The sequence below is a fragment of the Trachinotus anak genome, unplaced genomic scaffold (genome assembly GCF_046630095.1).
Source record: "Trachinotus anak isolate AG129_WGS33_773 ecotype Australia unplaced genomic scaffold, CSIRO_AGI_Tana_v1 ptg000002l, whole genome shotgun sequence".
Classification (NCBI taxonomy): domain Eukaryota; kingdom Metazoa; phylum Chordata; class Actinopteri; order Carangiformes; family Carangidae; genus Trachinotus; species Trachinotus anak.
Genome location: NW_027273853.1, coordinates 18,746,551 through 18,761,059, shown reverse-complemented (window position 1 = coordinate 18,761,059; position 14,509 = coordinate 18,746,551). Strand labels below are relative to the sequence as shown.

The 14,509-nt window shown below is 42.4% G+C and overlaps 1 protein-coding gene across 1 annotated transcript in view; it reads left to right on the top strand.

The window, feature by feature from the left end:
• The window catches only part of b4galnt4a (beta-1,4-N-acetyl-galactosaminyl transferase 4a), a 126,537-nt gene that overhangs the window by 67,465 nt on the left and 44,563 nt on the right, over positions 1 to 14,509 (top strand). The window contains exons 3-5 of the mRNA XM_071503543.1: positions 3,729 to 3,827; positions 11,854 to 11,949; positions 13,260 to 13,350. Coding sequence (XP_071359644.1) covers positions 3,729 to 3,827; positions 11,854 to 11,949; positions 13,260 to 13,350 — 286 coding nt within the window. The remainder of the gene's footprint in view (positions 1 to 3,728; positions 3,828 to 11,853; positions 11,950 to 13,259; positions 13,351 to 14,509) is intronic.

The window sequence follows — 14,509 nt, the reverse complement described above, 5'->3', positions numbered from 1 at the left end:
AAAAATGAGAATAATGTAATTATTCCACTCTAGTTATTAACTTTCATATTGCAGGTCGCTGGAAATGAAACTTTGATTTGTGGACTTCTGGGAGCTGCCTGAGCTGAGCTCATTCACAGGGGTTATCATGGTGGGTGGATGGGTGAAGAGATTCGTGGAACAAGCTCTGCTCTGCTCTCTCTCTCTCTCTCTCTCTCTCTCTCTCACCCACTCCCTCCTCCTTTGCTGCAGACTGCTGCTTGTTTGTATTTAATAAGGGAGATTAATTAAGCTCATTGGTATTCTAGGACACTGGCTCCAGCTGTTTCTCTGGGCTAGGATCAGCAAGGTCATCATTTGAATTGTGCTGTATGAACGTGGGGAGTCTGGAGGGAAACAAGTGGGAGGCCAGCACCCACTACAGCGAGGTGTTTGACTGGTGGGATGGATGGATATAAGTGACGGAAGCTCACTGATCAGACAAGCTCATCTATCAATCAATTCTTTTGTGGTTAACAGCGCTGCCGTGCGTGATCATACATGAAACAACTTAGTTTAGCTGTAATTAATTGCAACTCTCCCTCAGTCTTTCTGTCCCTGATGCATTGCTCCCATAGCAGACAAATGCCCACATTGCTCTAGACCATTTGTCATTCTGTTTGAGGGAAAGTCAAAGTAAATAGCAATGTAAACATATGATAAATGGGCCGTCCACTGCCAGGCCCCTTGTGTCAAAAACAAAATTTAGCAAGGAGCAAAAGTTTTTCCAAGTACTGATGGTCATGGTCAAAAATATAGTCTCTAAGGTGAAATTACTGATATGAATTAAATTCAGATGGGAGAATAAAAACCTCTCTCCCTCTCATCACGCGCATAGACTGAAGACATCTGACCAGATCGGACGTGAGCATGGACGTGTCCACTTCCTGTATCCTTCGCTTCAAATTCAAAGCCCTCTGCAAAGTCGTGTAAATTCAACTTCATGACATTTCCTAAGATTCTGAATCATTTTGGATGGAGCGGCAATCATTGTTGCTGCTGCAGGCCACTGCTGCAAACTGTTTGTAGTGGAAACACTGCATCACTGCATACTCATCAGTCTGATTGATATTCCATGGTTTGCCTTGATGCAATGTTTAATACATAAGGCCGTTTGACAGGCCCCTTAGCATCAACTTTAATTATCAGTGAAACATGATAACACTGTTCTGGGCCCAGTGCCAGAAAAATCTTAAAAAACGTATAAGATCTGCTTATGAATTAGAGATTATAACTCTGAAATAATGACTCATGCAAATGTTACAAGTATTTGTAGTAGGCTGTAAGTAACGACAACATCTTGCTGAAGTGTAAAGTCAATACACAATGTAGAGGAAAAAGAGATACAGCTGATGAAGGATGTAGTGCAACTTCGGGTCAATGAGTTTAACTGTACCTTTTAGTATTGCATCGATAAGCAGACTTGGAGTTGGATCGAGCTGAGGCAGCGCTTTAGGAAAGTGTAGGGAAGTGGTGTCTGTGTGAATTACAATCCAAGCTCCAGCAGTGATTTAGAGTTGGGACTTTTAGTGTTGACAACAAATTATTTCTAAAACATTGGCTCTTTAAATTATAATCAGTAACCACAGATCACAAAGTCCTTTAGATATATGGATTATCTTTCATCTTCATTCAATCAGTCATGGCACCTGTTCTAATAGAGAAAGCTGATTAGTCGTAAAGTAACTGCCTGTCACAGACAGGAACAAAAAGCTCTTTGCTCTTGGTTTGTGCACAGTAAGCACAGCAATGTCACAGAGACAGTACAAGGTCTAAATTTTACTAGAAGTGATAGAAACAGCAACTAGAAAGAGGTTTGAAAGAAACCAAGAAAACACTTTGCTTTGCACTCAGTGGTGCAAAGTGTTAATGAGGAAACAGAGATGCAAGGACGTGAATGCAAAAAACATTACAGACTGCAGAAGATGTTTTGTCCCCTTTTAGGTCATTATGTACGAACTTTACTAGCACTGAATGTTCTAGAAATGTGGCACTAATGAATGGTAATCTGCGGCTGCAGCATCACACAAGCTTTTCAGCAAATGTGTTGAAAAATCAGGTTTTGAAATGTTGAAATGTACACATTGCATTCACGGAAGAAAAAAAACAATAAATAGATATAAATGGTGGCTCAGTTGACTCTCAAATCTCAAAACAACTCTCATACAGGGCGCCCTATTGATGCTGCATTAGCCTGCCTAGCCTTGCTGCTTCCTCTGCAACCCGCCTCCACCCCAGCTCCTCATTTTCATGCTGTGTCTGAGTTAATCAATGTTTCGTCTGTTGTCATCGATGCCTGGTCTGTTCTGTACCCTTGGAGGGTCTTTGCTGCTGCTCACCCTGCTTTAGTGGGCACATGGAGAGAGGCAGTCAACTCAGGTAGCTCCGTGATGCCTCTGAAGAGATAGTCATCATTTCGAGATAGGGTCTCCAAAATTCTTGTGTCTTTTGTGAACGCAGTGCACTTCCATAGAAATCTAGTTTCCCAGTGTTTTCACAATTCATGATTCTTCTAAGCCTTATATTTTACTGACTGCTGAGCCCCGTCTCATACTTTTATTCTGCTGCTGTCTTTGTTTCATGGGAGAGAGCAGCTGATGCAATATGAATGTTGTCCTTCACTGAGTGGATCTACTGGTGAGTGTTTGTGTGTCAGATAAAGCTAGTCTGTTTGTGGGATACACACGAACAACAGGCGCTTTATGCTCCTCCGGTGACAGACGTGAGGGGAGTCTCTTGTCACATTTCTTCATCATTACCTTTCTCTGCCTTCCTTCATTGCTCTCCCTTGGAAGTTAAAAAAGTAATCAAAGGCTTGGTGTTCGACAGCTCTTTCTCTTTGCCTCTTTCACTCACAAAATTTCCTTTTCCTGCCTTGATTCTTTCTCAAACATTGGCACCTCCTCAACAAAAGCCCTTCATTTCAGGGGTGCTGAAAACCTCTCCAGCTTGCCTCAGTGGAGGTACGTCTCTCCTTGACATCCCTGCTAAATGGAGGATGCTTCGCCATTCATTTAACAGCTCTGCGACTCAGTTCCTCCTCTGGGATCCTGGCAGTCTTTTTTATCTCCTCGCAGTTGGCTGAAAACCTGCGCTCTTCTCTGCTCTGTCCTGCCCGTCACACCGCAGCATTAACATGCCTCTTAGCAGACCACAGAGAAAGAGCCCTGCGGTGCTCTGGCCGGAGCACCGGGCTAAATCCCATATAGGGGGAGAGTTCAGGCTCCCTGGAGAGGAGGTTTTGGCCGGCAGGGTGGATGGTTAGAGTATGTTGGAGATTAGGGGTTTTGGCCAGTCAAACGCTGGATTAGGAGTGAATGGTGAAGAAGAGATTCTTAATAGTAGCCTTCTGGGGAAATGACCCTGTTTCCTTGTCCTGCTCTTTCTTGATATGCATGTATGTGTGTGTTTGTGTTATTCTCAGCTGTGTGCAATGCACAGTACATGCTGCGTAACGCCTCTGTTAATTAGAAATGGTTGTGGTTTAGCTAATGATGCATCATCTCATATATCAATTAGCTACTGTATGTATCTTATGGAGAAGAGTCAGGTTACCTCAGTGGTGGATGTTTGGATTCATGCCTGCATGACTTTAGCCTTTAGCCACTCAGATTTAAAACCGCCATTCATTTGTTTTTTGTTGGTATTTCGGCTCTGCAGTTAAGGAGGAATAAATGTGTCCTTGTGTCTGTTTTTTTTTTTTTTTTAAGGATGATGAGCCAATCGCAGGAGGGGCCGATGGCAGAGACAATACCCGCATCCGGAAGTTTCTCAGCCAGCAGCACAAGAAATTTCCATGGAAACCAGAGGTAATCCAAATTATTGTCTTTCCTTTTCTTTTTTTTCTTTTCTTCTTTCTCGGCCTTCCACTTATCCCTCAGTTATCTTCCTTTTAACCTCTCTCTTCAATCTTTCAGAGTGATAAGCATTATTATTTTTTCGAGGTGCCTCAGTTGCTTTGCCATTGTGTGACTCATAAGCTAAACCGGGCAAGGCCAGTCACACACAGGGACACACCAAAGTTTCAGCGATTAACCTTTGTGGAAACGTTTTTATTAATGGCTCTTTATCTGTGGTTTGTCTGAACACACTTTCCCATCCACTTGAATAGGAATGCTATGTAATTTAGCAGCAGATATCTTTGGTTCATTTTCTTTCAGGGGTCCTTTTTAAGAGCAGGTGACAAGGTCGAACAGTCACTCTCTGGTCCTATTATCAGAAGAGCAAAATGTACCTAATGGTTATGACGAGGGGGTGATAATATTTCTGCCAGAGCCATTAGCAGGTTATATTTAAAGGCACCTAGGACCTGAAGATTACAAGATGATGTGATTCATCCTAATTTCTCCGCTCACTTACTGATGTCGTTTACACAACCACTGTAACAAAGGGAGCAGCAGATGGAGCAATTATGTCACAGAGTTGCGATAAGGAACTAGATTTGTAACTTGTTCAGCAGAGTTTAATTAAAGGATTGTGTGTGTGTGTGTGTGTGTGTGTGTGTGTGTGTGTGTGTGTGTGTGTGTGTGTGTGTGTGTGTGTGTGTGTGTGTGTGTCTGCAATTAGTCGTGTGCTACCTGGGGTAGAGTTTAACTATCTCTGCTGAGCACCACAGTGTGTTGTTCTAGGTGAACTATAAAGAATCTCAACAGTTCATATATAGCATGAGAGAGATAATAGGAAGTTACTGTTGCAAAAGTTATTTTCAAGTCAACCAGTTGGACTGCAGAGATACTGTTACTTTTTTTGCTGCCTTGTAATCAGCTGTCTGGCTGCTTCTGCAAAGCATTACGCATGTAATCTTCTGCGGGAGGCAGCATCACAGGGCTGCCGAACACAGTATGTGCCTGATAATGTTACAGTAGCTGTTGTTTTATGTCAGCGCACTCCTGGGTGAGCTGGTCTTGAGTTAGCCTGCCTTTGTCAGCATGCCTTCCCTTTGCAGCACAATGCATCAAACACAAAATCATCCAAGAAGTCACATATATATGTATAATGCAAAAATACATTCATAAACCCACATCCCCCTGTTTTGTTATTTTGTTTCTAGCATAGTAAGCAATGACAATTAAGCTGCTGGATTGTCATTTTGGCTTTGAGAGTTGTAACATGTGGATATCTGTTTTTAATGTAATGTAGTCTATAAACATCTGTTGCCTGAATATTTGAGATGCCTGAATCTAAATGTGGACGATGCTTTTGGCATAATTTAAAATGGTGCTACTTAGAAAATGAGAAGTCACATTGATATGAAACAGCCAAGCTAGGACGGCAGCCAAGCCAGCTATCTGAATCTGAACCATTTGGACTAATTGCATAAATGTAAATGGATTTCATGGCCTGATCACAGGGAACGATTTTATTATGAACATCCTGTTTTGTTTTGTTTTTTCTGGCTTGTCTTTTATCATTTTGTATGTGAAAACTGTTAAAACCACAGGATGCCTTTGCACTCAGAAGCTTGTACATGATTTCATTGACCAACCAATATTTCTTATTTATGGTTTGGATCGGAAAAGCGAAACAGCCTCAAAAGGGAAATAAATTTTGCAACATCCACAGCAATTACGTTTTGCATTAAGCGTGACTAGCATCAAAGCTCGCTTGTAGAAGTCAAGAAGCCATTTCTTTGACTCATTTCCAGCCTACTCGTAAAGCAACACGCCATTTAGTTCCTGCGAATATTCTGCAAATCCAGCATAATTCTTTCAAATTCTTTATACATCTCTATAAACTTCTCTCTTTGTATAATGCCAGACTTCTGCTATGTTAAGCCTGAGCCAAGTCTGTCAGAAACCACCGAGTGCAGCAGCTCTTCTTCTTTTCTCACTAGCTACGTGTCCTAATTACCAGCACTAACTTGTTTTCCTGGTGCACAGCCAAGATGGCAGAGGTCTGAGGGGCCAGTGAGCTCGCACTGTCAGAGGCATAGACTCAGGCTGGTGGAGGTAGAGTGGTACCATATGCCAGCTGTCAGAGACTGACAGAGGTCACACGGGCATCCAGAAGCATTCATACAAGCGGCACACACAAAGCTGTCGTGCACGAGCGAAATGAGAGGATGCTGACTGTATTTTCTTCTAACGCATGCACCGATGGAGAGATAGGGATGAGACAGAGAGGAAAAGGTAATATATTTTTAATAAAGTGCTGTGATTCTGGCCTGCGTTGGCACAAGCAGGTTGTTTGCAGCCAAGACTGGCGATTTAATGAGCATCCCTGGTTGGTGAACTTATCCAGCGGTGGCTGTGGATTAGTGCAGACATGTGGCTGTAGAGTGGACGTACTCTGGGTATCTGTCAAGGACACCAGCAAGTCAAGGACACTGACATGGGATGGGAGTCAGAGAGACAGAGCTGGCCTACTTTTCCTTTTAAGAGGAAGAGAGAAGGGATAAACAGTCATTTCCAGCAAAGCCGATATGGATCCATAGAGAGAATTTGGACGTAATGAACAATTTTATTTAGTCACGAGCAGAAAGACAGTGATGGTAAGAGGGATTAATGATACTTAAATCTTTGTAGACTTTGATATTAGGTGGACTTTTGTGATTTTCCTTCCATGTTACTGTTCCTCATTAAAACCACAGTGAGCACAGATTTAGCATGAATCATCCCAGATATGTTATAAATGTGAAATGATCAAGTTATTGAGAAGCTGTTAAACCAAATACAGATGGATACAGAGGAATACGGTCTCCTGGTTGACTGACTGACTCAAATGTCTGGTGTACTGTCTCTTATAAAGACAAGGCTGCAGATGTGGAGATGCAGTAGGTGTTTCTTTAAGTGTGTACTTTTGGCATTGCAGCTTTGGACAGCCTATTATTTCCCACTCGAGAGGGGAGTGAGGAAGACATTGTGGCACAGCACAGACACATGACTCAGGTGGGAGCAGTCGTCAAAGCCGGCTCCTCACACAAAAACACATGCAGTGAAAAGACTGGAGGAGGACTTAGATCTTTCTTTTTTTCTTGTCTCCCCACCTTCAATCATCCCACTGTATCATATGAGAGTGACTAGACTGGGGGAGGATGATATTTGTATCTCCTTACTGTTCCCTATGTGATTTCTCTTAGCGGCTTCTTGTTACAGTCAGATGAGTGATTGACAGCTTGTGGCAGGGGATAAAAATAAATAAATAAATAAATAAATCTCATCCTTCGTGCTCTGCCTCACGTTCCCCACTTCCACGTATGCACTGCAGCCATATCCACCACCCCCTCCCCACATATTATAACTCTGGCATGACAGGAGACATGTAATTGTAGGACAGATGGCAGATTATACAAACCCTCATTACAGTAGTTGATGAGGCCGGAATCTAGATCATATGAACCTTGTCTTCCATTTTTTGCTGCTCTCCTCCATGTGATATGAGTTCTCATTATCTTTCTCCATATAATCTCTTCTTTCAAACCTCTCTACCTTTGAAAACCCCCCTCTTTATCCTCGCTCTACCTACCTACTTATTCTACTTTCATTTCTTTCCTAAATTACTAATAGGCAAAGGAAGATGAGCTAGGCAGAGAGGAAGTATCTAAGTGCCCGGTTATATTTCATATAATGGTACTATATGTTCAAGCAATAACAATCCTATTTTAGCCACAGAGGGAATAACTCACATGTAACATGTATCATTTCATCATTCATTCAACATCTCAACTTATCAGCTCATTAAAACCACAGTGCAGCGTTATGATGTATCAACAGTGAGCTTTAACGCCATCTCTTCTATATACCCTGGGGAGGCGAGCTGACTGGTGTTGTATATACCCCAGTGTGACTTAGCCAGGAACATCATGTCTCACTTTTCTTATCCAAGGGGGATTTACAGTGTCAGTTGGTGCGATTGCTCGTCAGTGGGTGCGCAGAGCAGCCATTTGTCAATGCCTTGCTGCCAGCAGGAACGCAGAAGGCTGCACCAGATTTCGAGAAAAAGGGAGACAGCCTCCCAGAGGAGAGAGAGGGAGAGGAAAAAAAGAAAGTCTGATTTGTGCTTCGCTTGATAGTGCGACCAGATGGGTGAGAGAGAGGAGATATTGGAGAGCAGTGGAGACGGAGATATGCTAAGACAAGCTCACAGAAGTGTGGGTATGTGGAGGAAATGTGTTGTCTGAGGAGGATAGGCAAGACAGTAGCAGTGTGTTTTTTCAGAGCGGCCTCTTAGGCTGAGCAGTGTACGGTACACTCTTATTTTGAACATCTTCTCACTCAGCACCTCTGTGCAACTTCATGTCCTCTGTCTGTATTTCTTTTTTCTTTTCTTGCCTTTTTCTGACAAATGGCATTGCCCTCCCCCGTCTCCCTCTCCTCCTCTCCTCCCCTCTTATTTAATGGCAGCCAGAGCTGTATAGGTGTTCTGTTGCTGTGAAACTGTGGTAGCTATATATAGGATAGTGTGGGACAACCTTTAGGAGAGTGATGAGAATGAGGAAGAGGTGGATGGAAACAAGAATTTTCAGTAACTTCTTTAAATGACATTTTCATGTCAAAGTTTTACTTTAATTTGTAAAAGTTACATCTACATTTTTCTTTTAATTTCTTGAATATTTTGTGATAAGAACCATTTATGGATGCACCTGCTGTAGAAAAAAAAATCAAAGAACAATAGACGAGCTAAATTTGGGCTGCACAATTAATCAACATATAATCGAATTCGCAGTTTGGCTGAGTGCAAAATCCAAATAACAAGAGCCACGATTAGATAAAATAAAGGTGAAAACAAAGGTGAAATGGGTTACATTGTTGGGACACATTCACCCATTTACTCACACGTTCATACATCACACCCATACATACACTCATAAACTTACCGCAGTAAAATGAAAACTTAGAGGAGCTTGTCTCAGCCATCTGAAATAACCATGGGATATATTATCAGGTATCAATGTCGGTGCTGTGCATAGCCACCATTTGCTCTATGTTGCTGCTGAACCAGCAGCAACACAGCAGAACCAGTGTTAGTCCTGCTGCCTGTCTTTGCCTGGAGGTCCCAGCAATTAGCCTGACAGGTCGCCACTTAGTGCCTTTCACTGCTGCCTACTACTTAACTCATGCTAAGTGGAACACGTTACCTCTGATCAAACACACCTTATGAGCAGACAGAATGACTGTTATTGGCAGACACAGCTAGTTCTAGATCTTCTAATGCAGCTGTGCCTGTAGTCTCTGGTCACTGGTAGTGAATTTGTGCATTTGTGGGCGCGCGTAGAGGAAACAATTCTTTCGGAACCTTCTTGTCTGTGGATTACAGTAGTCGTGGTGGTAGGACAGCACAGAAATCTGCCCCTCGTTTTAGATCAAGGAACGGAGAGAGCGAAGAGAGTGAAAGTAAAGGAAGAAAGTAAGAAAGGTAGCGGCAGTCTTTCTTTTTAGCCAGTTACTGAATGTGAATGCGAGCTGACGAGCTGATACAGTGAGAAACAACTGCTTCCCTGCATGACACACAGACACACACACAAGTGAAAAAAACAAACTCAACAGGCATGCAAATCACCATGACCATACAAACTGGCAATTTGTCACTTTATCCCAAAAATAAGGAATCGGGAGGGAGACAAAAATTAGGCAGAGAGAGACGGCATGGGGAACTGACAAAGCTTCAGCTCGGCTCAGGAAACTAAAGACAGAGATAGGAGGAATCAACAGCATTTGGCAGCACACGGGTAGGGGATGGTGGGATGGCGAGGCAGACACAGAGAGGTCAGAGCGAATGTTAGTGATGGTGGGACTGAATTCGACCTAATCAGCACTCGCAGGGAAAAAGCCAAATGATGTAACAGGAGCAAGGCATAAATAACTTCCTTCTTGTACCATTCCATATCCAACATCCTGTTTAGGCCAGAGCACAGACAGACCTCTCACATTGCTGTCACCCGCAAAATAGAACCAATTATACTCAAGTGCCCCCCAGCAGAAAGCCGACATAACAGTCTGTAGTCTCTGCAGGGCTACACAGGGATGTGTGTGTGTGTGTGTGTGTGTGTGTGTGTGTGTGTGTGTGTGTGTGTGTGAATAATTAGAGAAGGCTGCCCATTTATAACTATTTGACAAGAGGTGGGGTGAGGAGGGGGCCAGGCCGAAAAAGGTTTGCTTTTAAAACCCTCAGGAAATCTATTAAAAGGTTTACATAAGGCATATTTACACAGGGACTAGACCTATCTGCTAAATCCCTCCAACCTCTCTGTGCCTACCTCCCAATCTCTCTCCACCACTCCCTTTTTAAACATCAGACATTCTCATTCATCGTTCTGACTTGTTGCTTCTCTCTGATTTGATTCTGTCAACCCCACAAAATCCCTGTCTCTTTGCCTTTCTGTTTATCATTTCCCATAGTCATCCCGCAAGAGAGTATATAACAAAAGAAAATGTAAATATGGGCACGTAAACAGCTAAGAAATAAAATCCGTCGTCGCTCTGTTTTGGACTGTTTGCACAACAAAAATATCTCATGGTTAATGCATGAGCTGTAATTGGCGTGCTGCTGTCAGAGTGCAGGGCAGTTAGTTGACCGTACAGGGCCAGGAGAGAAATGAAAAGGACCACTTCGGGTCAGGCCATCTGTTAGAATGCCTGTGTGAAACTGAAGAAGCATCACACCCTCCGTCAACGTCCTTCTCCTTTAAATGGCGACGTGGAGGCAGAGTTGCAGGCAGGGAGGTTTTTACTCTGAAAGGCTCTCCACTCTCACCCCTCTAATCCCTCTGATGAAAGGACAACAGGATTTGCAACTACTAAATCTGAGTTTTTCTGTTGTTGTTTTTTTTCTGGTCATGAGGTCACCCTCACTCTCTTGATTGATTGATTTGACAGCTGACCATTCAGCTAGCGGCTACTCTACACACAGAAAGACCACCTTCATCAAATGAAATGGGGCCAAAGTAGTGAAGCCAGCTTTAGCTTTGATCCTCGCTGCGCCGTTTCACATAGTCATTTGGTGAGAGCCAGCTTTCTGCTCAACCTCTGTGTGATGTTCTAAATATCTGTGGCAGCATTACAGTGGCAGCCTGCTGGGACTGCTGTCACACATTAAAGGATGGCATGTGTGTGTACAGTATGTAAATCTTCGTCTTGACGCTAAGATGCACTGTGCAATGTGTACAAATGTGCAACCACGCATCAGCACTTCCAGTCGCATCGCTACTTCTTCTTCTACTGTGTGAATGAAGTGTAATAATAAAAGTCTTGTATTATCTGTAACATGTGGGGGAAATCTCATGAACCCCCCCTGGAGCATGTCTCACTTTTTGAAAATTTGAATAAGGATAATTTTCGGTTTGTTTTTGGGGTTTCTTTTTTTTTACATTGCCTGTGATTGAAAACACTTCAGTTCCGAAGCAATGGAAGATTGACACCTAACTCAACTTCTTCTATATGAGCAGGCCTGTGTGACTATGTGCGTGTAAGGAAACTTTACTCCAAGGCTGATTGGTTTCACCATCTGTCTTTGCTGTGTCCTGTGATTTCCCTGTGTAAATCAGACAAATGTCAGACTATGGGCAGGGGATGAGCTTTGACAAACTGCCCCACACATTCTCACTTTACACTCCCCCCAAATACTCATGACAAACTCTCTGTCACCTTCTGTTATTCAGGACAGTGGGAACATTTGAAACTTCACACTGCAGTCACATGTTTCGCCAAGAATTCATTTCTGCTGCATGGTAGAGAGGCATCAAAAATTGCATGCATTCCACTGCAAAAATATATCGACTGAAACCAGCGCAAATGGAAATCTCGCTGCGGTGCTGAAGCGTATCCTGCCTATTTAACAGCAAATGTGATGGTGCTGTTAATGTGTGCACCAACCTGATTCCTCTCTGTGTGTTTGCAGTATAAGGGCCAGGCCAACCTGCATGTGTTTGAGGACTGGTGCGGCTCCTCCATAGCCCAACTGAGAAAGAACCTGCACTTCCCTCTCTACCCTCATGTAAGTATTACAGAGCAGACTGAGTGACCTTCTGTCTGCTACTGCTCTGTGTTTTTGTGGGTTAAATGTGTATTGTTGCTACACCTGCACAGGCTCTCCATTCTTGCTCAGCACATATGCAGTTTACAGTGATAACAGCAGCAGATTTGCCATTAAGGATTTTAGTAACCTCTAAAACAGTGAGCTCTGAAGTTCAGACAGAAGTGGGTGAATGAGGATTTGCTGACTGAAGTAACAACACTGTCACTACCAGCTTTTTATCTGTTGTTGCTAGCTAGCTAATTACGCTAACGTTAGTTCTATGAGCTTGTTGAACTTGTGAAATGGTGCATAACTTTTAATTGTTTTAACAACATACTGGAACCAGATTGCAAATCCAGCATTATGCATATTAGGTATTTTGCCAACGGAAATTTATCTGCCCTCGCAGGTGTTCCTGGGTGAAGCTAGCCCTGATAATGAGAAGCAGAATAGTGTTAAGGCATTGGAAATCAAAGAGCGTGTCAGTTTTAATGAATGGAGAGACGAGCTGGCTAGGATGGCTTCTGTTGAGCGGCTTATCCACAGATTTATTAATAGTCTAGATGTGTTCAGAAATATATGCGGTCCATATCTGGGAGCAGTAGGTAGAGATGATCGCCAAGGCAACTGATATTCACGTTTCACATCCCTGTTCTCTATGCATCATATAATTGTCCATGCTCAATAGAGGAACATGAATTGTAATATTGATGTCTAATAGCCTGAGTCACCCAATGAGGAATGTGGGTTGTTGTTGTTTTTTTTTAAATGTTTAAATATTTGAATACAGAGAAAGCAATAAAGAGGTTTAATTTTAAGAGAAAGAAAAAACAAACAAACAAGACATTGTGCTAACATTAGGTTACTGACACAGTAGCATCCAGGACCAATACTACACAGTGGTAGATAGGGTGCTATCATGAAGTTCTGTAGTTGTTTTTCTTGTTTGGTCAGAGGCCTGTTAGCACATGGACATGCTACTGTTTGCACGTCATGTTCTAGCAGAAAATCACACACTTTGATCCATTACTTCTACTTTTGTTTCATTTTTGACTGACTTAAAAAGGACACCAGCCTCCAAACACTTTTTACACGGACTAATGTTTTTACTCGAATCTCATACATACTGCTGCTAAGCTATGATTGGACAGTGGCTCTTTGAGGGAGAGGTTAATTGGTAAACTGGTGGATAGGGTTCACTAACATTTAAAAAAAAAAAAGGTTTTCTTCTGTTTGTTAATGCAGCTGCTGATGCTTGATCACATTTTTTTTTCTGTTTCTTACTGTAGACCAGAACCACATTGAAGAAGCTGGCAGTAGCTCCAAAGTGGAAGAACTATGGACTAAGAATATTTGGCTTCCTGCACCCTTACAGAGATGGTAACTAGCTCATCATATTAGCGAGGCTCTCCTCTGGGGCTGAGAGCCTTGGAGCATGTGTCCTTTATAAGAGTAGACAATTTACACAGCCCTCTTAATCCAAACACTTCAGAGCCACTAATATAGTGGATATTCACATTTTTATTAGGGCTGAATGCCAGAGATCTCACAGCTAAATCCCATTGCAGGACCCGCAAAGGCTTACCCTTGAGCCCAGTTGCTATAGGAACTGAAAAAGCCTTAACACCCAAGTGCCCTTACACAAATTGCAGAATATGAAGTTATTAATTAGATCCCGTTCATTTCACTCTCTTATGTAGCTTTCACTGCTAGTTTGGCTCTCTCTAACTGATGGCTCAAAGGTCATACTATCTTCAGGTTCTGACAAGCACTCTACAAGTGCCCTTCACCTCACACTGCCAGAGACAACCTTTTAGATGCTATCGCAGATTGAGTGTCAAATAACCTGAGTTAGCTACATAGAAATGCTTCTCCAGACTGCGAACAATAAAAACTCTCCACTACTCAATGACATGATTTCCATCTTGTCCTTAGACCATATTCATATTCATGAGAATCTAGCTGCTTTTTTATCGTTCTGATTTGGTCAGATCCAAGTATTTCACATATGTGAATTATGCCTAGATTGGACCAGGTAATATTTAGATTTTTGTGTGTAGTTTAAAAATTGTGTATTTGTTGAATTCCTACACACTATATCAGAAAATCTACAAGTACAAGTATATCTACTATATACACTGATGTTTGCCACACCCAATAAATCCTGATTTCTTCATCCCAGTCTTCAGAAGGATGACAAACAACTGCAAAGTATCAGCATAAAAAGAAAGTGTCTCAGACAGCAGTCGCTTAGGGGAAAGTAGCTTTATGCAGCTCCTACTATTAATAGTTTTGTCAGACAAAATTGACAACTTGTTCACAATCCTCAAGTATCCTGACTTTCTACTTCTAAAAGTGGATGGCTTTAATTAACTGGCTGCTCGTATGCTTTCCATGCTCCTTCTGATTTAGATTTCTGTGTAAGTGTTCATTTGCATTCACATAGTTGCTTCATATGGATTGGAAATTCAGTTGCGGTAATTCTTTGGTTATCACTGTGGCCAAATGTGTCCTCACTGACCACTGCCTGAGGTAGTCA